Below are 25,698 nucleotides of genomic sequence, written 5' to 3' on the forward strand. Positions count from 1 at the left end.
AGGCTACGAAGTGAGGCGTGTGGAGGAGCAGGAGCAGAAACACCAGAGACGCAAAAGCAGAGCGACCACCACCTCCCAGCCTGGTTTGCCCCCGGCACATGCGTGTCCACACTGTAACAGACATTTTCGAGCGAGGATCGGACTGATCAGCCATCTTCACACTCACAAGACCCAGTGATACGAGAAGTTGTGGTCGTCTTCGCCGCGAAGGACGAACATCATCAGCAAAGTATGATGCAACATGTATACACACTAGCGATATGTCCGTGAATGGACTACCACCATTTTACTGTCCTGTTTCCTAGTAGGTGCAGCATGTACTTGATTGTTGTGTTTGAGGATGACAACCAAACTGGCCCGGTGGCCAAGGAATGGTTTTCAGGTGGCCTGGCATGGTGGCCGCCATATAAGGACCAATTTCAGATCCTAAGAGCAGTTCAGAAGAGGGTCATGCCAGACGCAGCAAAAGGGTGGAGGCAATTCCGCGCTCGTGTACTGTATGAATCAGGTAATAAAGCATCCAAAAGACTGTTACATCTCAATGCTAAAACTCAACTGCATAAAGTTCAATTTTATAGATATCCAAATATCTGTAAACAGCACCTCAGTGGAATTGTGTATCCAGTCATTGTAAAAAGCCTTTTTGTCAGAGGTGATGCTTGAGAAGATGATGGCAGAGACAGAAATTTTGTTAAATGATAGGGGTTTTTTTTGCTCTGGTATAGGCTTATAATGATATGTTGTTCACAGACTCCATTCAAACTATCCAGTCCAAGTGGGACAAAGCATGCATCACATCAGACTTAAATACAGATGTTGAAATGCAGAAGAATCCAGTTAGAGAATGTAAAAGTTGAACCCATTTCTTTGATTTAAATTAAATTAGATATTGTCTGTATATCAAATACTTGTATGTGAAGAAAGTGCTAATTTTTGTAAATGTATAGACCAAGACAGCTCAGAGAGTCATCATCATCATCACTATCTGAGGAGGAGGATGATCCTGAACACCTAAGAAGACCTCCCCCTTTACCTTTGAAAATTGCAAGACCAAGAGAAGAGCCAACTTACACTGAACGTAAGTATCTTTCATAGATTCCAAGAATAAGGTTGTCCTTAGAAATAGACCTCTACCACAGGCAATTGCTCTAAGACAACGAGGGAGGCTCAGCCTCCTCTAAAAATGACAAACATCGTGTAGGATGAATTGCGCTAGGCTTATGTTATAGCCGACCTTATAACATTGCTATTTCAGATCCAGAATCATAGAAATATATGTGCTCAACCCAACTACAGTGCAAAATCATTCCGTTATAACTTTCCCCAGTTCGCCTAATGTGTGCGTGAGTTTTTCCCCCTCGTGACAGCGCGATGCAGCCCAGCCTCAGTGGATTTCAATGGCATTTGGGAGCTATGCGCTTGTCAATCTCAAAATGCAAGACGGTTATTGGACAAATACTGCGAAAATGCCCACCCACGGAGTCTCACAGACTCCCAGCCTCAGTGGACTTCGATGGCATTTGGGAGCTATGCGCTTGTCAATCTCAAAATACAAGACAGTTATTGGACAAATACTGTGAAAATGCCCGCCCACAGACTCCGAGCCTCACAGTGGGAGGGACATGGCAGTTTCGGTGAGGAGACTGGTGATTGGTGAAAGTGGCTGGATATTTTCTTTGATTGACAGCTCGTTTCAACTATAGACAGGCAGCGGTGAATTTCAGTTCAGTCCCATGCGGATTTGCAAGTGCTGTGGTGTATTGTAAGAGATCAGCTTACATTTCGATTTCATTCATTATATACGGTTTCTACCAGCTTTTTTAGTTTGTATATATTTTCATTGTAAATAAAGTGTAAATATAGTGTTGTCAAGTTTGCTATCTTAGTTCCGTTTATTTGAGTGACTGAACTTGAACTTGAGGGGGCTAGTCAGCTAGCAAGAAAGCTGCGCACGGATGACAAGCATTGCTGATTTAATTTTGGCGAAGCCATTTGCCAGTCTTCCTTTCGAGGAAAAAATTAAAATTAAAGAGCCTATTGAGCCAACGCCTCAAATTGACTTGGTGAAAAAGGTAGGGAATAATACTCGTTCCTTTCAGCTCTCCTGGTACGAGAAAGTGAATTGGCTAACAGCAAGTGACCCACATCAACAACAGTAAATAGGCTACTTTAGTAATATGTCATGGATGGACCAAAAATATAGAATCTATTTAAAATGTTTATGCTGAGTATATTATATTGGAATATATATTTTTCTGGATATGAATTAAACACCGCTACAATTTGGAAAACATTTTTAAACAAAAACACAACCGAGAACATTTCACACTACAGACCTGGATTAAAAGTGAAGGGTTATCAAAATTGTCAATAAAACATTTCTCAGTCAAAATAAGTAAAATATAGGAAAAGTGTCATTGAATGAAATGTGTGGCACCCAGCTCTATGTTTGGCTCCCCAAGGTCAGTGCTTGTGCCTATTCCAGAACACTCTGCTGTTACTGCTGAGGTTCCTGACAAAGAGCTGCTTTCAATAATGATCAATTTTTAAACAACATGCCACAATTTTAAAATATAAAATGTTAAAATATACCCCCCCAACACCACCATCATGTATATTGGGTATATTGGACAGTAGGCTAATGGGGCAAAAGAACCTGTTATTTCACAGTTTGTGACCCTGCCAACAATGAGCCAGATCAGAGGCAAGAGTATGGGCAAAATTGATGTGTTTTTTCTTTTTTCTTTTAAAATCTGGAAATATCATAACTGACCAGCCTCCCCTGTTTGAAAGACTACCAGCCGCCACTGACCTCTACAGTGGCCTCATCAAAACGTGATTGAAATCCTGCAACTGGTTCCATCCCAAAAAATCCTATAGAAAGCCACGCTGTGGCGACCACCCAGCAAACACAAAAATGTTTATATAACGTTGTATAAATGTTTGGCTAACGTTTCAGAAACGTTACAAAATAACATTTATAAAATGAAAATTTGTGGACAATTTTTTTTGTTTTATAAACGTTTGAAAAAACATTATATAAATGTTTGAAAAACATTCTGGAAACCATCATACAACATTCTGGAAACGTTTCAGAAATGTTTTTTAAAACATTGTATAAACATTTCTTAAAACCATTTAAAAACAATAGTAAAATGTTTCTTTAATGTTTTAGAAACATGTTAATACCTCATCTCATTATCTCTAGCCACTTTATCCTTCTACAGGGTCGCAGGCAAGCTGGAGCCTATCCCAGCTGACTATGGGTGAAAGGCGGGGTACACCCTGGACAAGTCGCCAGGTCATCACAGGGCTGACACATAGACACAGACAACCATTCACACCTACGGTCAATTTAGAGTCACCAGTTAACCTAACCTGCATGTCTTTGGGGGAAACCGGAGCACCCGGAGGAAACCCACATGGACAGAACATGCAAACTCCACACAGAAAGGCCCTCGCTGGCCCCGGGGCTCGAACCCAGGACCTTCTTGCTGTGAGGCGACAGCGCTAACCACTACACCACCATGCCGCCCATGTTAATACCTGTTAAACTTATAATATAACAACACATTTTTGTTATTGCACTTAAGTTTATTTCATTCCTCTTTGCAAGTTCAACAAAACCGATTTGAGAGCAGGGTTTTTTTACATAGACAATATTCACATTTACATATAAAGCCCTCATGAACAGCAAAAATGATAAAGATACTAGTATTAAAAATATATCTAAATTTATTAAAGAAGCCTTGCTACTAAGAACCAAAACATTAAAGTTAACGTAATCATAGCAAATGCGCAAAATCAGTTAAAAGTTGAAATAAAAAAGCAAATTAAATCAAATAAGTTGTTTGGCCAAAGCTGCGAGCCTTCGATGAAGGAGATTTTCTAAGATAACTTCTAAGTGGACCCGGCCTTCTCGATCTTGTCCCAACAGCAACAGGCTCAAAATGGCGCTACTTCCGGTCCCTGTGCCTGCGCAAAGACGTAGGTCGCGCAGGCGCAGGGAACCAGCGAACAAAATGCCAGGGCCAAAAGGGCGTGTATTTTAGCAAATATAAAATGATGAATGGTCGTCTATCCAAATTATTCAAACCATACTTGATAATTACAAGACTAGAGCCACACCTTTAATGATTTATCTATCTATCTAGATCTACATCTAAAAAATATTTAGCTAGATCGAAGGGTTTTTTTTCAACATTTATTAAACGTTTATACAATCACTTATTTTCCATAAAATTATTCCCATGTTTTTTGATACTTTTTAAAAACATGTCATCATGTAGTGTTTATAATCACACAATTAATTATAGAAATTTTAATATTATCTGTTTTAGCCAGAAGTCTCCGAATATGTATAACGTTTTATAAACGTTTCATAAACGTTGTGAATGAAACGTTTTAAAGAGAACGTTTATAAAACGTCAATAAAACGTTACTCATTTACTGATTATTTTGATAATTGTAATACAATCATTATGACATCTTAATATCTAAAAATACCACGAGATGATAAAAAATGTGCCACGGGTCAGCAAATATGACTTTATTAAATTTTCACCAAAGTTTCATAAATGTTTCATAAACGTTTAATAAAACCTAACCTTAATGCAACCCAAATGAAACGTTTTATAAACGTTTTGTGTTTGCTGGGCACAAGCCAGCTTCCAATGCAACTTCATTTGTTGTTTCATAAACTTGTTAGACCATTTTGACAGCCGATCAAAAGATGGGATTCAAAAACCTCTTCGTCAAACCTCTGTGCAGACAAACTATAAAACCTAACTGTAAAACTTTATCATTAGCATGTTCATTAACATTTGCCACCCCTTCACATCCCCAAGTCTCAACAGTAACTTGCCTCAGTGATATGGAGGCTTAAGGACCACTGCACCACACTGATCAACAGCAAACCTGCCTGACTGAAATCCCTCGGCGTCCCCAAACCTGCCTGACTGACTGAAAGCCCCCGGCGTCCCCAAACCTGCCTTCCTCAAACCCACCAGTTGATTCCAGCTACCTGTACTGGTAAGTTTTGAGAACAAATCTGTTTTAATATTGTTGTTAAAGGTCACAGAGTGCTGTATGATTGACATGAAAGTCCCATTTTTGTCATTGTGACACAGCTCACAGCACACACAACGAAATTGCAAACATTTTGCCATTTCATGTGTGATGCATAAATGCAATCACTAACCCACGGGGGCATAGAAAATATTTTCTTTCCTCCCTGTCAGTGTTACTTTACCCTGGAATGCCACTTTAAAGGTATATACTGCACTTTTGTATTTTGCACTTCCCCATCAGCTGTCGAAAGATTGATTTTGGAGCAGCAAGGGGAGCTGCACCTCAAGGTTGATCACATCATGGCCCTTCTTCAACAACTTTTGCAAAACCGTGATGTAGAGGGGGTGAAGAACATACGACCAGAAAATTCCCTTAACCTCAGCACAGGACCTTGACAATTTCGATGAGCTACTAGACAGTGACTCAAATTTTAAGAAATACATGGGGATGGGATGTTAAGAAATACATGGGATGGGGATGCTCCGGATCATCTTGAGCAGCTTGGGGTGAACTGGAGGCTGCTGCTGTTTGTTCACTTTCTGGTGCCGTGGCTCCCTCCACCATGCCCACCAGCTCTGCTGCAGCTCTTGTCTTGATGAACTCCACCCGGTCTTCCTTCATGTAGGCCGTCTTAAATCGTGGGTCAACAAGTGTCACCATATCGCGGAGGTTATCAGTAGTAGGGTCATCATACTTTTCATTGAGGTACTTGAGAACACCCTCTTTGACAGCTTGTGTGAGCTCTGTGTCCCCATCCTTCCAGCTGAGGATTTCGTTGTTGAATAGGTGCAGTACTGGCTTCAGTAAAGGCACACTGACATACTTGTCCCCTGACAAAGTGTCAGTGAACTCGAACAGTGGACCCAGTGCTTTGTTCAAGGACTCCAGCAATGCCATGTCTTGCCAGCTTGGCACCAGATGTCTTGCCTAAGTCAAATAACAAAAAGATGGGATACTTTAATGAGGTGAATCTAGGCTGCAAACACAATCAGAATCCACAATGAAAAGAATCAATGTGCAATGTCCAGTGGCCATGTCTCACCTTCTTGTCTGCAAGGAGGACCTGAGAAAGGGCTTTCTCCTGCTCTAGGAACCTCACTATCATCTGCTGGTGCGAGCTCCATCTTGTGGGGGTTTCAGTGATGAGCTGATGCTGAGGCAAGCCCAGCACTGCTTGTTCCTTGGGCAAGTCACGTTTTCTCTTCCATGAGTTTGAGAAGGCACTCACCACCTTTTTACAGACTCCCACTGCTCTTTCCACAGCCTGCTTTGTAGATGCTGGTGAGAGATCTTTTAGAGCATTCTCTGTTGAAATAAAATGAAAAATGTGATGTAATAACATATTTGACAGCAATTTTATTTATCATCATGCATCACTTAAATGATTTATGGATTGATTTAATAATTAGATAGTGTGGGCAGTATGTATTACAATTCATTGTGTACCATGACAGGCAAAATAATAAATAAAATGGAAAGAATAACTTGTTCAATAATGTTTTGCACATGGCCTGATCAAACAACACAGGATAACCAAACTAATATTTCAATTCACTAATATTTTTGTTGCTACTATAATATGCCCATTGCAATATTACACTAAGCCATATTTAGATTGTTTTACACTTACCAATGGCTAGCTGTAGATGGTGACCAAAGCATTGTAACCGTTCCCACTCATTCAGTTCCATTGCAGAGATATTGTTTGTGGCATTATCTGTGGTGACACAGACAAGATGGCATTCTTGCAATCCCCATGACTCCAGGGCATCTCTCAGACCTAAATAGATGAATACTTAATTATGGGTCATTCAGAATTACTACAGTAGACAGAAGACAGTATAATAAAACACCAATATGCTAATTGTTTTACTAAAGAGATACCTATAAATAATTATGGACCCGTTGCAGGCACGTGACTATTATCAAGTGACGAGACAACGTGGGTTGTTGTTGCTGTTGGAAGTTGTTGGAACCCATAGACATGCAATAGATGTCTATGGAGAGAAAACTAATAGGAATTTCAAAATAACATACTTATAATGTTACATATATATATATTTATACATACATAGTGTATTCTTATTTTAAGCACATTAGTAAAAAGATAATTAGAAACAGAATAAATATGTAGCAATGTCAGGCTCATACCTTGGGCTAACATGACTCCTGTGTGATCGTCTGGGAAGTACGCAGCCTGTAAACAGCGAGCGCAGAGGATCCAGTCGCTCCTGATGAAATGTATGGTTATGCTCATGAAGGGCTGCGTAGCTCTGCTCGTCCACAGGTCCGTAGTCAAGGCATAATGCACCACACTGCAAACATCTTTCTCCACTTCAGCCCGGCATGCGTCATATAAGCGAGGCAACTCGACTTTACTGAAGTGCTTACGACTGGGCATAACGTACCTCGGATCAAGTACTTTGACGAGGTCTCGAAAGCTGTCCTTCTCAACTACATACACTGGAGCCATGCCTTTACAAATGTAATGCAAGATGGCACCTGTGATTTGTGGCGCTGAGACGTCTTTTCATATGGCGTGCATCGGGCGAGAGACTGCTTTATCTTCGGCTGGCTGTACTTCTTTTCGGAACTTGCCCCCGCTGTTTCACCCCTTTGTTTAGATCGGATTTGTTGGATTCTTATGTATTCTTGTTCGTGGACCTTCTTTATGTGATAGAAGAGGTTGGATGTGTTTGCATCTGGCACGGGGATAGTTTTGTTGAAAAGTTTACATATGACCTCCTTTTGCTCTGTGTCGGAGGTCTTAAATCCAAATTGCAGCCAAATCACGGAGGTGCCCCCTCTTTTCGGCACAAGTGGTTCTTGTACCTGTGCAACTGTCTCGGTCTGTAAATCGTCTTCCTGTTGCGCTTCCATCGTCCATTCTTCAGCTAGAGAAATTCCAAAACGAAAAGGGCTCTGCTTCAGCAATCATGTCCCGTGTGAGACTCAAAGAACGTAAAGCAGCGTCGTGTCGCAAAACCACGTTTCTTTACTAAGAATCTTTTTATTCTTCTTTATTTTCAGTTATATAAACTTAGAGCGTGCATAGTGACAACACAAAATTATGTTAAATTATATATTTGCTGTAATAATTGATAAAATTAGTTTATCACCATAGAAATGATAGAAGAGAAAGGGCACGATAGACACTTTTCTATCGTCCCCACGATATGTATCGTCATATCGCCCAGCCCTAGCCCCAGCGATAGTAATGCTTTCTGAACAGTGACTTTAGCCGACCATCACTTCATGTCTTGCGTACCTAATGAGGGAGAGATGATGTCAGATGCAACCTAGCAATTGCCATGTTCTCACCTGAATAAAGAACCAGGCAGAACACACCTGGAATCCATGCAAAATGTATGTTTTCACACACAGAGGGCAATGAAATGAACACACATCACACAGTATTCAGTGCCTGAAGTGTTTATTTAAAAAACTAAGACTTTCTCCAAACAGGAAAGCTCTGAATTTCCTCACACAATCAGGGCCCTCACCATGCCAGACCTTGCACTGAAAGTTAAACAGCTGAAATTCTGCCATGTGCAGGACAGCGCAGTGACCTCCCCATGGAGACAGGGGCAGTTTATCTGGGTGAGGGGAATTTTATTTGAATATAAACTGATAATAGTATTGAGTGACATAACTTAACATAAACTTTGCTCAGTCTTCATAAAACATACGGATTTATTAGTGTCTCTGCGATCGCCCAGAAGAGCACAAGCACATTTGTCCTCGTTTCCTTAGGAAGACAGACAACAGTGTGGCCATAGTAACAGTGGCCACCTCTGCCTCCACTCACTTCATCGCATCAGCGTTAAGAGACATGCCCCTATTCCGAATCCGGCCACTGCCATTAGTGCCTTCCAAACTGTGGACTCGGGATCCTCAACATAAAAGAACTTCGCAAAACCATCCTGCAACACAAACACAATTAGAAAAACACAGTTACTTACACACACACGCACACACACACACACACTTCCAGAGTTATACTTACACACAACAACATGAGGGCATAAGGCAGGATTGTGTGTGTGTTCTGAACCAGTCTCATCAATATACTCACCCAGCCGTTGTTGATGAACCAGTGCTGCAGGTCTGTAGTGAGGTAGGAGGAGATTTGTAAGGCAACAATGTCCACACACTCGTCTACTTGCTCCTTCACACAGTCCTGCTTCAGCCACTCGCACACCACAGCACCTAGAGCCAGAACACTTGCAATGCGTCCCCAAGAAATCACGCCATCGTCAAACACACCGCTCAATACGGAGCCAACACCGTCCAGACTATTGTTCTTGTCGAACAGCTGCCGCACCATGCCTGTAACACACACACACACACACACACAGTAGACAATAATCATCCAACCCTTGATCTAAAGCGTCAAGTTCCTGAGCTTCCACGTTAAAAAAAAATCTGACCCCCCCCCAGGAAGAGAGCCCAGCAGAGACCATTCTTGAGGAAACGCAGGACAACACGCCTACCTCCACACCACAGAGAGTACACTCTCCTACTGTACACTACTGCAAACTACACCAAGTGGTGCCAGTGGCTCAGTGAGACAATGGGACAGAGCTCTCTAACCTACGCTCCATCTACACCAGTCGACTACAGAGGAACGTTGCACCATCACCAGAGACCTGAGCCATCCAGGTCACCACCTGTCTGTCCCTCTACCACATGGAAAACGCCACAGGACTATTAACATACGGACTATCAGGCTACAGAACATCTTCAACCCGACAGCTGGACCCGTCCTCTCCCACACCCAGTCCCCCGAATGGCTGCACCACACACAACTACTGAACTGTACTTACTACAATAAAGCTGCCTTTTCTTGCAGTCCATCTGCCTGTAGGAGTCAGTGTCTCTCTGTCCTGAGGAAAATAAAACAATATCTTTCCCTGAAATTCCCAGCATGGGGACAAGTTACCCAGAATTCCCCTTACTTTGTGTGTGCATCCAGGTTTCCTCATATCCCCTTCATCTCCCCGTGTGTGTTCATTCACGGTTTTCTCTCTGTACCTTGGGCACTAGGACACTCCCCTTAAAGGACCAGACTCGGTCTCCTCCTGTCTGTGTGTAATCTACTTTGCACTTCTGTCTGTCTGTGCAGCGATGTGTTCAGTTACTGCATGCTTTTTGCCCCCGTTCATGTGCTTTATTTTCACCTTCACTAATGTGATCATTTACACACACCTTAATCTTACTGAATTATCTGCCACTGCCCGTGTGTGTGAGAAAGTGCGCTGGTGTTTGATAAGCATGTTTAAAAATAAGCAGAGTTCCAGGAACCCAGTTTCCACGATGATAGATAGATAGATAGATAGATAGATAGATAGATAGATAGATAGATAGATAGATAGATAGATAAAACTTTATTGATCCCTTTGGGAGGGTTCCCTCAGGGAAATTAAAATTCCAGCAGCATCATGAAAGAATAAACAGGACAGAAAATAGAGAAAACTTCTAGATAAATTAAAGTATTAATCAGACAGCAGTTCCACTTTAAAAAGGGCTCCAGTTACACACCTCCTACAACACTTTACTCAACTTGTGCGCGCACACACCCGACAGCACACAGTTAAAGATCCTGTGTGCTACAACATTCAGTATTAAATGCTGTGTCCTGTAAAGCACAGAATATCCATAATGCACTTCAACATTTATGGGAAACAACGTGGGGAAATTCTTTGAAGTCCAGACTGTCCCTGTGGCACATAATGCCCGCCTCCTGCAACAGGATTGGCCAGTAATATCCGCCTGCTGCGTCATGATTGGGTAATTGTATGGCAAGATGAACTTCAATCGACACAAAAAGCACTCTAACGATATAAAAATAAACTTATGGAACCTAAACAGTGTAAATTAAATTATGAAGTCACTATTAAATAAAGGTTATTTTATGAGCCGAGTGAATGTCTCACTGAGTTAAAGTGCTCGTTCCCCTGTAATAGAGAATCCTGCACTGCAGTGTTTGGGCTTCTGTAAACTAACTGACAGACGCTGAAGAAACTCTGAGTAGCGAGCTGAATGTTTAGATTTAAACCCTGATGGGATTCAGTTCAAATCAAAACAAATAAAGTGTTTTGAATTGAATCACATCAGGGTTTAAATCTAAACAGAGCAGCAGAACGGTTTCACAGAGCATTCTGAGAACCAAATGATTCGGAATCAGATCCTTCAGTCTAAAAACTGATAAGTTACTGTTACTGGGATCTGAAAAAGGTAAAATTACGATCAAACTTTGCTCAACACAATGATGAAGCTAAAGTCCCTGAAAATGGGGCTAACGCACCCAAAGCCAATCGCCAGTAACTCTTAGACAGAGATGGCCATGAGCCCCTGTTAGTGCGGTAAAGCTCACCGGTGTATGCGATGCGGTGGCGGTAGATGGTTTTCCCCACCACTCTCTGCAGACTCGGCAGTGCTGAGTGCGCTTTATTCCGCCTGTGTTCCACCGGAAGGCCCGTGTGAGAGCGGAACAACTGCCTCAGCAGCTCGTAGGTCTCCGTCTCCAGCTCCGGGTTCAGGAGCTCCTTACAGCCGCGCTCCTCAAGCTCTGACTGGCTTTCCACGGGCGCTTTCCCTGCATTAATCCTGGCTCCAGCAACCCGTCCGTCGGCCTCCTCCGTGTGAGAAAGTGTCCAGTGGAGTGCTTAAAGGGGAAACCCAAGAGAAAGACCGTCACCGCTATGGATGTGGTGTACGCCCTGAAATGCCAGGGACGCACTCTGTACGGCTTCGGCGGTTAAACGCTCCGACACTGAACCGCACCAGCACAACGGCTCTTTTAAGAGCCACCCAAACATCCACAAAGAGCTCTTTCTCCATGAGTGTGTGTGTGAGAGGGGAAAAAGAAAAGCAGCATCTGTGTGTGTGTGTATATATATATATATATATATATATATATATATATATATATACACACACACATGCACACACACAGATGCTGCTTTTTTCTTTTTTTTTGCTGTGGCTCAGTGTAGTGCAGAACGAAACAGCAAGTATATTACCTGAGAAATAATATATATATATATATATATATATATATATATATATATATATATATATATTTTTTTTTTTTTTTTTTTTTTTTTATTTCTCACGTAATATACTTGCTGTTTCGTTCTGCACTACACTGAGCACAGCAACGAAATCTCGTTCTAATGTGTATTGTTTGATGCAAATCTGAATGAAAATAAAGTCTATTTAAAATGAAGCAAAGAACAGGAAACTGCAGACACGAGTAACAAGAGTAATACTTAACCGTTTCTATATGAAAGCTGTGTGAGAGAGAAACGCTTCAGATGGTGGTAATAGAAATATAAGAATGGAATGAATTCTTATCTATAAAATTCTTCCATCAGTGCTGTGAATATAAAACGGCGGGAAGGGAGACAAAGCGAGGCGGAGGGGAAGGAAGTGGGCGGAGCGGTAGGAGGCGCCCCGTATGAGGAGGTTTGGAACTCTGGCCAATAAAATATGTTCCTGCCTCGTGTCTAATTACACTGCGGACCTGTAAATAGAGCGGCCGCGAGGCGGGCCTTATTCATTTTCTTACAGTTTACCCGAAGAGTAGCGCCATGCCCGAGGCACCTAAAAGCGCGCCCAAGAAGGGCTCCAAGAAAACCGTGACCAAGGCGGCTGGTAAAGGAGGCAAGAAGCGCAGAAAGTCCAGGAAGGAGAGCTACGCTATCTACGTGTACAAGGTCCTGAAGCAGGTTCATCCCGACACCGGTATCTCGTCTAAGGCTATGGGCATCATGAACTCCTTCGTCAATGACATTTTCGAGCGTATCGCCGGTGAGTCCTCTCGTCTGGCTCACTACAACAAGCGCTCCACCATCACCTCCAGAGAGATCCAGACCGCTGTGCGCCTTTTACTGCCTGGCGAGCTGGCCAAGCACGCCGTGTCCGAGGGCACAAAGGCCGTCACCAAGTACACCAGCTCCAAGTAAAGCGCGCTGCTGCTGCGGCCGCCTTCAGCAACCCAACGGCTCTTTTAAGAGCCACCCACTTTCTCATAGAGGAGTAAATTCATGTCTCTCTTTGCGGGTCCCTTGTTTTATACTAAATGCAGAGTTTAATAAATATTTGTTGACGGAAAATACACCGAAAAAAAGTTTCCACATGTGGCCAAATCAGGGAAACCAACCTCCATCCAAGAAGTAAATAAACGAGCTATTTTACTTAAAAACCGAAAATAACGTAGAGTAAAAATTACATGGGTGCTGCGTAGTGACTTCTTTGAGTAGTTTGTGTTATTAGAAATATTTAGAATGTTTTATATCTGCGGATAAATGGAAATCTGCCTTGTGACAATGTCCATTGTTAAAAACAAAACGTGTGTGAAGTGATAAATGTATTGAAATACGCACAAAGATTTGTCCTTGATACACATAGACCAATTTTTAAATACAGCATTACTACCTTTGCTCATTTCCAAGCAGCGGAGAAAACTTTCTGCTTCCCTCTTCTGATTACTGAAGCGGCGCTCAGACACCACAATATCTAAAAGGACAAAAACCTGTCAGTCAAACCGCGAGGAGTTCTAGAACTCTGGCCACTGTGTCCTAACAGCTGTTGTTTCACTGCTCCGACTCCACTCGAACCGTGAGCTCAAACAGAACGGTGTTCCGTGCAGGGGATGGAGACGGGCTCCTTTCTGTGAGACAGTGAGGCGGCTCTTAAAAGAGCCTTTGTGTGCGTTAGACCGAGTCCGCGTTTAAGCGCGCTCTCCGCGAATACGGCGTGCCAGCTGAATGTCCTTGGGCATGATGGTCACTCTCTTGGCGTGGATGGCACACAGGTTAGTGTCCTCGAACAGGCCGACCAAGTATGCCTCGCTCGCCTCCTGCAGTGCCATGACAGCCGAGCTCTGGAAGCGCAAATCGGTCTTAAAGTCCTGAGCGATTTCTCTTACCAGGCGCTGGAAGGGCAGCTTACGGATGAGCAGCTCAGTAGATTTCTGATAACGGCGGATCTCCCTCAGAGCCACGGTGCCGGGCCTGTAACGGTGAGGCTTCTTCACGCCGCCGGTAGCGGGGGCGCTCTTGCGGGCAGCCTTCGTGGCGAGCTGCTTCCTGGGCGCCTTGCCCCCAGTGGATTTACGGGCCGTCTGCTTGGTTCTTGCCATGGCGGTGAGCTCTGTACTTCACAGATGAGAAACAATAAACGGCACCGGCGGACGCTGGCTTTTTCAACTCTAACAGCGCCCGGCGCTCATTGGGCGTCTTGAACGCGGTCGCCTGTCATTGGAGAGAACGCGCTGCGTCACCTATTCGCTATTGGACCGTCTTTTCCCACCGACACAGTTTGAAACAGCCACACACGTCCCTAATTTATTGCCGCTCGCGCAGCTCCGCAGAGCCAACAGCGCAGCTTAGCGCGTTTTGTAGGTTCAATCGCCGCACGGACAGCGCCGTCATAATCTATTTTCACCCATCAGCCTTCCTTTATAGCCAGCACACTATTATTATTATTATTAGCGTTATACTATTACGACTAAAATGCTTTATAAATAAAATGCATCATTACTATTAACACCACTTGATTATATTGTTTATGGATTCCGTTTATGCTAGAGCTATGAAACACCCCAAAACCTGGGAAAGGATTTAAAAAAAAGGCACTTTTTGAGCATAGATGGGCGGCTCTTAAAAGAGCCTTTGGGGACTGACGAATGCAGCACTGGGTGAGTTTATTTAGTCTTGACGGCCTTCTCGGTCTTTTTGGGCAAAAGCACCGCCTGAATGTTCGGCAGCACACCACCCTGAGCGATGGTCACTCCGCCGAGCAGTTTGTTCAGTTCCTCGTCGTTGCGCACAGCGAGCTGTAAGTGGCGGGGAATGATGCGAGTCTTCTTGTTGTCACGAGCGGCGTTACCGGCCAACTCCAGGATCTCAGCAGTCAGGTACTCCAGCACGGCGGCCAGATAAACTGGAGCGCCGGCGCCGACACGCTCGGCATAGTTGCCTTTCCGCAGGAGCCTGTGGACACGGCCCACGGGAAACTGGAGTCCGGCTCTGGATGAACGACTCTTAGCCTTGGCTCGAGCCTTGCCGGTCTTTCCTCTTCCGCTCATTCTGCTGCTTAGATCTGTTACAGGAACAACTCTGAAATCAAAAGTGCTACAGCTCGTGCCCTCTGTGATAAAGACAACACGGCTCTTCTCTGATTGGTTAAGATCGTTGTGGCTGAAAAACCAATCACAAACATGCCGTCAAATTCCAGCGTCAGCCTGCGTGACAACCATCCCACGGGTGTGTGTGAGAGAGAGATATAAAAAAGGAAAGAAGGGAATATAGGCATATATATTATAAAGTTTATATATCGATGTAAAGAAATGTAAATTGTTATTATTTCCATCAGCCCTGACTCAGTTCATGTTCTCCCAGCGCCCTCCTGTCACCGTTTTGTAAAGCAGGAATCAACTCCACCACAACAATCAGCAGCATCTGATATCATGAGTGAATATGGAATACTGCTCTTTCAACGAAAACATGGGGGGGGCTCTTAAAAGACCCGTTTAGGGAAAGAAAACAGTCAATCATGTTTACTTCTTTTTGGGGGCCGCCTTTTTCGCCTTGGCCGTTTTGGGTTTTACGGCTTTGGGCTTGGCAGTTTTTGTCTTCTTCGCGCTCTTGGCAGCCTTTTTGGGGGTCGACGGTTTTTTCGCCTTCTTCGGGCTCTTGGTGGATTTCTTGGCGGCGGCGGGTTTCTTGGCCGCTAGCTTCTTAGCGGCGGTTGGCTTTTTGGCGGCCGCCTTTCTGGCTTTGGGCGCGGCTTTCTTGGCGGGCTTCTTGCCTTCGGTCTGCGTCTTGTTCAGCTTGAAAGAGCCAGACGCACCGGTCCCTTTGGTCTGCACCAGGACGCTTTTCCTCACAAGGTTCCTGACGGCGATTTTAACGCGGGAGTTGTTCTTCTCCACATCGTATCCCGCGGCCTGCAAAGCTTTCTTCAAGGCGGAGAGGGACACGCCGCTCCTCTCCTGCGACGCAGAAACCGCTTTGATGATGAGCTCGCCGACGCTCGGGCCTGATTTCTTGCTCTTTGAAGCTGCTTTCTTCTTGGGCGCTTTGGCCGGCGCGGCGGCGGGAGCGACTTCTGCCATCTGTCTCGAAGCTCCGGAGCGGAAGCGAGTGAAACGCTGTGTGGGAAACGGAGGCCGGGGGCGGGGCTTAAAAGCGCTCATGAGAACGTTTGAGACTCAACCGCGCTGCCGCTGAGTGAGCGCGCTGCTGTCACACACTCGCACTTGTGTTTTCTCATGGCGTTTCTCGGCGAAAATAAGATTCGGAAGACAAGATCCAAAGCGATCGAGCACACGTTTAGCGAGAACGGACTTTCTCGTTCCTCCCGAGCTCCAGCAGGCCCAGGTACAGACCGAGCGTGTCGCGCAGTGGCCATAAAACAGCACGGTGCGGCTCGAGCCGGCGGGCTGCGCGCTTTGTGCGATGCCGTGTGTAAAAACGGGCTGAGAAACGGCGTGGCCGCTGTAAGCGCTCTGGGCTGAGTGGAAGGAAGGAGAGCCCTGTCAATGACCCTGATGGATTTCCACTGTCCGAGTGTAGTGTGCAGTTTTGGAAACGGAGCCGCTTTTGTGCTGTGGAAAGCACAGCTTTGGAGTGAGTGTGCGCGCGCCTGGGGGCCAGGGGTGTGCGTGTGTGTCAGCAGTGGCGGCTCCTGAGTTTTTTTTCAGGGGGGCAATTTTCCCCCGTTATGTCTACACGGACCATAAATGTCCACAGGACTGAAGTGAATTGACCTAGGTAGCAAGTCAATAGTCAACCAAACCCAGAAAAACACCACGGTGACTGGAGCCCTCAGTTTCGTCTTTGCCTCTTAGCGCTAACTCGAACACTCCACAAAATCTCACGCATTGGATGAGCCGGTTTAATATGTGCCTGTTCTTGCTCACCTCATCGTTGTGGCGGTGAACTGCTAGCCTGTAGCCCTCAGCCAGTTGTGTAGCGATGTTCACTCTCCCAAAAGCTGAAAACTTCAGGCAGCTGCCCATGTGAATCTTTGATGACTCATGTTTTTTATTTTCTCCGACAAATGATGCATGTCCGAAACTCCAGTGACCGTCGAAGCAGTGTTGTCCGTGGAGCCACCTCCAGGGTGGAAAAGTAAGCAGGGGGAGCAGAAAACCGCTGAGGCGTCCTCGCAGCCAGCTCACCAGGATTTGCGCTGGGACCATGTTGAAGTAAAACCTCAAGTATATGATTCCCCCCCTTGTCGAAATTTGTTTTATGTTTAGATTTGGTCGAGGGGGTCCAGCTTGTTTTGTTGCCAATTTAGCTCAATTTGATCGCTGACTAAATGGAACTTCTTTTAAGGACCGCACTGAATTGCTTTCCGCATCCATCTCACCTCAGAAACTGAGCGGATCGAACGCAACATAGACATATAAACATAGACGCCGCATTGAGCCTGGTGGCCCGTTGCTGGGATACGTCAGGGTGTCCGCCATATTGGATGTGGCAAATCTTCCCCGTAAACCAATGCAAGTAAATGGACTGAACTTCATAAAGCCCCTTTCAACAATAATGTTTAACTCGGTGCCTTTTATTCACCCATTAAGACACACACGTATATATTTGGGAAACAAACAGGCATCAAAACAACACATAACTTTTAATGTGATGGTTATAAATAGTGTGCGAAATACCCTGTACACTGCAAACTAGCGACAGATACGCAATAGATAGCTCAGGTAAGCTAATCAGTCAGCATACCGTAGCAAGCTACCAAAACCTGAGGCCACAATAACCAACCTACAAGACTGAATATGATAAATGATGGAAATAGTGGAAAAACTGGAAATAGTGAATGAAAAGAAAAAATTACTGTTTTATTTATTGAGTCACCACACAGACCTGCTCTCGTTGAATAAAGTGAGCTGAATGAGCGCCAAACTGAGTTCGGCCAGGTTCTAACGTCATACCAAAACAAAATACATCACTGATTCCTTCACATTCAGAAAGGTTAAAAACTTTCACCATACGTTCAAAAACGTTCATCATAGTGTGGCACTGTATTCTCTAATTCTCACTGCTTATAACTCTACACCCCCCCGGTGGAGATAAGCTGGGAAACTGAAGACTGAAGGAACAGTATTGAAAAGTATTTTTACAGTCTCACCTGTGAAAGGTAATCCCATGTGATCTCGTTTGGACGGTAAACCTGTTGGTACAGTTAAACGCAGCACATGAATGAGGCATCTTTATTCTCGGCTACTGTCTAGACGCTATACCAGAGACGGTTGAAGAATCTCCACTTTGCCACATCCAATATGGCGGCGAGGGTGACGTATGATTCTACGCAGAAGGCGGCATCTATGTTTATATGTCGATGGAACGCAGCTTTGCCGCGCTGCGCAGTAACGTAAGCATGTTAGTGCAAGCACCCCCGGAACCCATAGAGATTGCATTGAAGTGTCAGTCAGGAGAAAAAAAAATATATTAACATGGGACTCTATCAGTGAACTCTTGGGCGATTTTCAGCGTGACTGAAATCGCCCCAAAAGGGGCGGTACACTAGAAGCAAGACCACCCTGATTGGACAATGATACCCAGAGACAGATTAAAATGGCCTCGAGCAGCACTGGTGAAAGTTTGTGTTAAAAAAACCTTTTTTTTTTTCGTTTTGGGAGTGCGTTGCCCAATTGCCCTTATGCACCAGCCGCCCTTGCGTGTCAGGTGTGTGTGTGTCAGGTGTGTGTGTGTGTCTATGTGGCTGAGTTGAGGTGTTGGATTTGGTGGAATTTGATGTGCCAACAGGAAGACTAGGCCAGGCAGAGACTCTGCTGCAGCCTTTTAGTTAATTTATTCCACACTCCTGGAGCTCTACTCGGACGACATCAAAACAGATGTGAACCCTACTGTGGAATTCCTTCCTGATGCTATAATCCTAACACAAATCACTTTGCGCGGCTGCAACCCTAAAAATAATCACTTTGATTATTCATGTTGTTTCATGGTTCAGCTTCATAGCTGCACAAAGTGAGTCATGTTAGCTTCACAGCTGCCCAAAGTGATTCATGTTAGCTTCAGAGCTGCACAAAGTGATTCGTATTAGGGTGATAGCTGCACAAAATGAGTCATGATAGCTTCATAGCTGCACAAAGTGAGTCCTGCGACCTTCATAGCTGCACAAAGTGATTCATGTTAGCTTCATAGCTGCATAAAACGATTCATGTTAGCTTCATAGCTGCACGAAGTGATTCATATGAAATTCAAGGCTGCACAAAGTGATTCATGTTTGCTTCATAGCTGCACAAAGTGATTCGTATTTGGGTGATAGCTGCACAAAGTGAGTCATGTTAGCTTCATAGCTGCACAAAGTGAGTCATGTTAGCTTCTTAGCTGCACAAAGTGATTCATGTTAGCTTCATAGCCACATAAAGTGAGTCATGTTAGCTTCATACCTGCATGAAGTGATTCATGTTAGCTTCATAGCTGCATAAAACGATTCATGTTAGCTTCATAGTTGCACAAAGTGATTCATATGAAATTCAAGGCTGCACAAAGTGATTCATGTTAGCTTCATAGCTGCACGAAGTGATTCATATGAAATTCAAGGCTGCACAAAGTGATTCATGTTAGCTTCATAGCTGCACAAAGTGATTCGTATTTGGGTGATAGCTGCACAAAGTGAGTCATGTTAGCTTCATAGCTGCACAAAGTGAGTCATGTTAGCTTCATCGCTGAACAAAGTGATTCGTATTTGGATGATAGCTGCAGATAGTGAGTCATGTTAGCTTCTTAGCTGCACAAAGTGATTCATGTTAGCTTCATAGCTGCATAAAGTGAGTCATGTTAGCTTCATAGCTGAACGAAGTGATTCATGTTAGCTTCATAGCTGCATAAAACGATTCATGTCAGCTTCATAGTTGCACGAAGTGATTCATATGAAATTCAAGGCTGCACAAAGTGATTCATGTTAGCTTCATAGCTGCACAAAGTGATTCATGTTAGCTTCATAGCTGCACAAAGTGATTCGTATTTGGATGATAGCTGCACAAAGTGAGTCATGCTAGCTTCATTGCTGAACAAAGTGATTCATATTTGGGTGATAGCTGCAGAAAGTGAGTCATATTAGCTTCATAGCTGCCCAAAGTTATTCATGTTAGCTTCATAGCTGCACAACGTGATTCATGTTCGCTTAATAGCTGCACAAAGTGATTCATGTTAGCTTCATAGCTGCACAAAGTAATTCATGTTAGCTTCACAGCTGCACAAAGTGAGTCTTGCAACCTTCATAGCTGCACAAAGTGATTCATGTTAGCGTCAAAGCTCCACAAAGTGATTCATGTTAGCTTCATAGCTGCACAAAGTGATTCATGTTAGCTTCATAGCTGCACAAAGTGATTCATGTTAGCTTCATAGCTGCACAAAGTGATTCATGTTAGCTTCATAGCTGCACAAAGTGATTCATGTTAGCTTCATAGCTGCACAAAGTGAGTCTTGCGACCTTCATAGCTGCACAAAGTGATTCATGTTAGCTTCATAGCTGCATAAAACGATTCATGTTAGCTTCATAGCTGCACGAAGTGATTCATATGAAATTCAAGGCTGCACAAAGTGATTCATGTTAGCTTCATAGCTGCACAAAGTGATTCGTATTAGGGTGATAGCTGCACAAAATGAGTCATGATAGCTTCATAGCTGCACAAAGTGAGTCCTGTGACCTTCATAGCTGCACAAAGTGATTCATGTTAGCTTCATAGCTGCACGAAGTGATTCATATGAAATTCAAGGCTGCACAAAGTGATTCATGTGAGCTTCATAGCTGCACGAAGTGATTCATATGAAATTCAAGGCTGCACAAAGTGATTCATGTTAGCTTCATAGCTGCATAAAGAGAGTCATGTTAGCTTCATAGCTGCACGAAGTGATTCATGTAAGCTTCATAGCTGCATAAAACGATTCATGTTAGCTTCATAGTTGCACGAAGTGATTCATATGAAATTCAAGGCTGCACAAAGTGATTCATGTTAGCTTCATAGCTGCACAAAGTGAGTCATGTTAGCTTCATAGCTGCACAAAGTGATTCATGTTAGCTTCATAGCTGCACAAAGTGATTCGTATTTGGATGATAGCTGCACAAAGTGAGTCATGCTAGCTTCCTTGCTGAACAAAGTGATTCGTATTTGGGTGATAGCTGCAGAAAGTGAGTCATGTTAGCTTCATAGCTGCACAAAGTGATTCATGTTAGCATCATAGCTGCACAACGTGATTCATGTTCGCTTAATAGCTGCACAAAGTGATTCATGTTAGCTTCATAGCTGCACAAAGTAATTCATGTTAGCTTCACAGCTGCACAAAGTGAGTCTTGCGACCTTCATAGCTGCACAAAGTGATTCATGTTAGCGTCATAGCTCCACAAAGTGATTCATGTTAGCTTCATAGCTGCACAAAGTGATTCATGTTAGCTTCATAGCTGCACAAAGTGATTCATGTTAGCTTCATAGCTGCACAAAGTGAGTCTTGCGACCTTCATAGCTGCACAAAGTGATTCATGTTAGCTTCATAGCTGCATAAAACGATTCATGTTAGCTTCATAGCTGCAAGAAGTGATTCATATGAAATTCAAGGCTGCACAAAGTGATTCATGTGAGCTTCATAGCTGCACGAAGTGATTCATACGAAATTCAAGGCTGCACAATGTGATTCATGTTAGCTTCATAGCTGCACAAATTGATTCGTATTAGGGTGATAGCTGCACAAAATGAGTCATGATAGCTTCATAGCTGCACAAAGTGAGTCCTGCGACCTTCATAGCTGCAGAAAGTGATTCATGTTAGCTTCATAGCTGCATAAAACGATTCATGTTAGCTTCATAGCTGCATAAAACGATTCATGTTAGCTTCATAGCTGCACGAAGTGATTCATGTTAGCTTCATAGCTGCATAAAACGATTCATGTTAGCTTCATGGCTGCACGAAGTGATTCATATGAAATTTAAGGCCTCACAAAGTGATTCATTTGAGCTTCATAGCTGCACGAAGTGATTCATATGAAATTCAAGGCTGCACAAAGTGATTCGTGTTATCTTCATAGCTGCACAAAGTGATTCGTATTAGGATGATAGCTGCACAAAGTGATTCATGTTAGCTTCATAGCTGCACAAAGTGTGAACTGCGACCTTCATAGCTGCACAAAGTGATTCATGTTAGCTTCATAGCTGCACAAAGTGATTCATGTTAGCTTCATAGCTGCACAAAGTGATTCGTATTAGGATGATAGCTGCACAAAATGAGTCATGATAGCTTCATAGCTGCACAAAGTGAGTCCTGCGACCTTCATAGCTGCAGAAAGTGATTCATGTTAGCTTCATAGCTGCATAAAACGATTCATGTTAGCTTCATAGCTGCATAAAACGATTCATGTTAGCTTCATAGCTGCACGAAGTGATTCATGTTAGCTTCATAGCTGCATAAAACGATTCATGTTAGCTTCATGGCTGCACGAAGTGATTCATATGAAATTTAAGGCCTCACAAAGTGATTCATTTGAGCTTCATTGCTGCACGAAGTGATTCATATGAAATTCAAGGCTGCACAAAGTGATTCGTGTTATCTTCATAGCTGCACAAAGTGATTCGTATTAGGATGATAGCTGCACAAAATGAGTCATGATAGCTTCATAGCTGCACAAAGTGTGAACTGCGACCTTCATAGCTGCACAAAGTGATTCATGTTAGCTTCATAGCTGCACAAAGTGATTCATGTTAGCTTCATAGCTGCATAAAACGATTCATGTTAGCTTCATAGTTGCACGAAGTGATTCATATGAAATTCAAGGCTGCACAAAGTGATTCATGTTAGCTTCATAGCTGCACAAAGTGTGTCACGCTTGCTTCATAGCTGCACAAAGTGATTCATGTTTGTTTCATAGCTTCACAAAGTGATTCATGTTTGCTTCATAGCTTCACAAAGTGATTCATGTTTGCTTCATAGCTTCACAAAGTGATTCATGTTTGCTTCATAGCTTCACAAAGTGATTCATGTTAGCTTTATAGCTGCCCAAAGTGATTCATGTTAGATTCATAGCTGCACAAAGTGAGTCCAGCGACCTTCATAGCTGCACAAAGTGATTCATGTTCGCTTCATAGCTGCACAAAATGATTCATGTTAGCTTCATAGCTGCACAAAGTTATTCATGTTAGCTTCATAGCTGCACAAAGTGAGTCCAGCGACCTTCATAGCTGCACAAAGTAATTCATGTGAGCTTCATAGCTGCACAAAATGATTCATGTTAGCTTCATAGCTGCACAAAGTGATTCATGTTAGCTTCATAGCTGCCCAAAGTGATTCATGTTAGATTCATAGCTGCACAAAGTGCGTCCTGCGACCTTCATAGCTGCACAAAATGATTCATGTTAGCTTCATAGCTGCACAAAGTGATTCATGTTAGCTTCATAGCTGCCCAAAGTGATTCATGTTAGATTCATAGCTGCGCAAAGTGAGTCCTGCGACCTTCATAGCTGCAGAAAGTGATTCATGTTAGCTTCATAGCTGCATAAAACGATTCATGTTAGCTTCATAGCTGCACAAAGTAATTCATGTGAGCTTCATAGCTGCACAAAATGATTCATGTTAGCTTCATAGCTGCACAAAGTGATTCATGTTAGCTTCATGGCTGCACGAAGTGATTCATATGAAATTTAAGGCCTCACAAAGTGATTCATTTGAGCTTCATAGCTGCACGAAGTGATTCATATGAAATTCAAGGCTGCACAAAGTGATTCGTGTTATCTTCATAGCTGCACAAAGTGATTCGTATTAGGATGATAGCTGCACAAAATGAGTCATGATAGCTTCATAGCTGCACAAAGTGTGAACTGCGACCTTCATAGCTGCACAAAGTGATTCATGTTAGCTTCATAGCTGCACAAAGTGATTCATGTTAGCTTCATAGCTGCATAAAACGATTCATGTTAGCTTCATAGTTGCACGAAGTGATTCATATGAAATTCAAGGCTGCACAAAGTGATTCATGTTAGCTTCATAGCTGCACAAAGTGTGTCACGCTTGCTTCATAGCTGCACAAAGTGATTCATGTTTGTTTCATAGCTTCACAAAGTGATTCATGTTTGCTTCATAGCTTCACAAAGTGATTCATGTTTGCTTCATAGCTTCACAAAGTGATTCATGTTTGCTTCATAGCTTCACAAAGTGATTCATGTTAGCTTTATAGCTGCCCAAAGTGATTCATGTTAGATTCATAGCTGCACAAAGTGAGTCCAGCGACCTTCATAGCTGCACAAAGTGATTCATGTTCGCTTCATAGCTGCACAAAATGATTCATGTTAGCTTCATAGCTGCACAAAGTTATTCATGTTAGCTTCATAGCTGCACAAAGTGAGTCCAGCGACCTTCATAGCTGCACAAAGTAATTCATGTGAGCTTCATAGCTGCACAAAATGATTCATGTTAGCTTCATAGCTGCACAAAGTGATTCATGTTAGCTTCATAGCTGCCCAAAGTGATTCATGTTAGATTCATAGCTGCACAAAGTGCATCCTGCGACCTTCATAGCTGCACAAAATGATTCATGTTAGCTTCATAGCTGCACAAAGTGATTCATGTTAGCTTCATAGCTGCCCAAAGTGATTCATGTTAGATTCATTGCTGCGCAAAGTGAGTCCTGCGACCTTCATAGCTGCACAAAGTGATTCATGTTCGCTTCATAGCTGCCCAAAGTGATTCATGTTAGATTCATAGCTGCACAAAGTGAGTCCTGCGACCTTCATAGCTGCACAAAGTGATTCATGTTAGCTTCATAGCTGCACAAAGTGATTCATGTTAGCTTCATTGCTGCACAAAGTGAGTCTTGCGACCTTTATAGCTGCACAAAGTGATTCATGTTAGCGTCATAGCTCCACAAAGTGATTTATGTTAGCTTCATAGCTGCTCAAAGTGAGTCACGCGAGCTTCATAGCTGCATAAAGTGAGTCATGTTAGCTTCATAGCTGCACAAAGTGATTCATGTTAGCTTCATAGCTGCATAAAATGATTCATGTTAGCTTCATAGCTGCACAAAGTGATTCATATGAACTTCATGGCTGCACAAAGTCATTCATGTTAGCTTCAGAGCTGCACAAAGTGATTCGTATGAACTTCATGGCTGCATAAAACGATTCATGTTAGCTTCATAGCTGCACAACGTGCTTCATATGAACTCTATAGCTGCATAAAACGATTCATGTTAGCTTCTTAGCTGCATAAATTGATTCATGTTAGCTTCATAGCTGCACAAAGTGATTCATGTTAGCTTCATAGCTGCATAAATTGATTCATGTTAGCTTCATAGCTGCACAAAGTGATTCATGTTAGCTTCATAGCTGCACAAAGTGATTCATGTTAGCTTCATAGCTGCACAAAGTGATTCATGTTAGCTTCATAGCTGCCCAAAGTGATTCATCTTAGATTCATAGCTGCACAAAGTGATTCATGTTAGCTTCATAGCTGCACTAAGTGAGTCTTGTTAGCTTCATAGCTGCACAGAGTGATTCATTTTATATTCATAGCTGCACAGAGTGATTCATGTTAGCTTCATAGCTGCACAAAGTGATTCATGTAAGCTTCATAGCTGCACAGTGATTCAT

At 43.2% G+C, this 25,698-nt stretch overlaps 4 protein-coding genes and 1 long non-coding RNA gene across 5 annotated transcripts in view; 2 read left to right on the forward strand and 3 right to left on the reverse strand.

Moving 5' to 3' along the window:
• zgc:163040 (uncharacterized protein LOC100038789 homolog) overlaps positions 1-25,698 on the reverse strand; it is a 90,181-nt gene that overhangs the window by 59,405 nt on the left and 5,078 nt on the right. Inside the window, 4 exon segments of the mRNA XM_060900725.1 lie at positions 8,557-8,568; positions 13,890-14,227; positions 16,061-16,072; positions 16,411-16,426. Of these exon segments, the coding sequence (XP_060756708.1) occupies positions 8,557-8,568; positions 13,890-14,227; positions 16,061-16,072; positions 16,411-16,426 (378 nt within the window).
• On the forward strand, positions 771-5,025 carry LOC132867808 (uncharacterized). The gene is made up of 3 exons (XR_009650775.1): positions 771-846; positions 948-1,078; positions 4,848-5,025. It is a non-coding gene; the product is annotated as an uncharacterized LOC132867808 (long non-coding RNA).
• On the reverse strand, positions 8,487-13,786 carry LOC132867732 (induced myeloid leukemia cell differentiation protein Mcl-1 homolog). The gene is made up of 4 exons (XM_060900745.1): positions 13,513-13,786; positions 11,447-11,737; positions 9,146-9,399; positions 8,487-8,993 (listed from the first exon to the last, which is right to left on the reverse strand). The coding sequence occupies exons 1-4, from the start codon at positions 13,520-13,522 to the stop codon at positions 8,880-8,882; spliced, it is 669 nt and encodes a 222-aa protein (XP_060756728.1). The 5' UTR covers positions 13,523-13,786; the 3' UTR covers positions 8,487-8,879.
• LOC132867763 (histone H2B-like) lies at positions 12,666-13,098 on the forward strand. Its single transcript, XM_060900769.1, has one exon. The coding sequence runs from the start codon at positions 12,666-12,668 to the stop codon at positions 13,038-13,040; it is 375 nt and encodes a 124-aa protein (XP_060756752.1). The 3' UTR covers positions 13,041-13,098.
• On the reverse strand, positions 14,741-15,178 carry LOC132867788 (histone H2A-like). Its single transcript, XM_060900791.1, has one exon. It carries the CDS (start codon positions 15,164-15,166, stop codon positions 14,783-14,785), a length of 384 nt encoding a protein of 127 aa, XP_060756774.1. The 5' UTR covers positions 15,167-15,178; the 3' UTR covers positions 14,741-14,782.

Source organism: Neoarius graeffei, chromosome 19 (genome assembly GCF_027579695.1).
Source record: "Neoarius graeffei isolate fNeoGra1 chromosome 19, fNeoGra1.pri, whole genome shotgun sequence".
NCBI lineage: Eukaryota > Metazoa > Chordata > Actinopteri > Siluriformes > Ariidae > Neoarius > Neoarius graeffei.

What these genes read in the sequence shown, in the direction of transcription:
- LOC132867763 (XM_060900769.1), top strand. Translation starts at nt 12,666, where the DNA reads ATGCCCGAGGCACCTAAAAGCGCGCCCAAGAAGGGCTCCAAGAAAACC.
- LOC132867788 (XM_060900791.1), bottom strand. Translation starts at nt 15,166, where the DNA reads ATGAGCGGAAGAGGAAAGACCGGCAAGGCTCGAGCCAAGGCTAAGAGT.
- LOC132867732 (XM_060900745.1), bottom strand. An exon ending in CCACCGCATCGCATACACCG is followed by an intron (nt 9,400 to 11,446) that starts GTGAGCTTTACC and finishes TGTGTGTTACAG; the next exon opens with GCATGGTGCGGCAGCTGTTC. An exon ending in GGTTCATCAACAACGGCTGG is followed by an intron (nt 8,994 to 9,145) that starts GTGAGTATATTG and finishes TTTGTGTTGCAG; the next exon opens with GATGGTTTTGCGAAGTTCTT.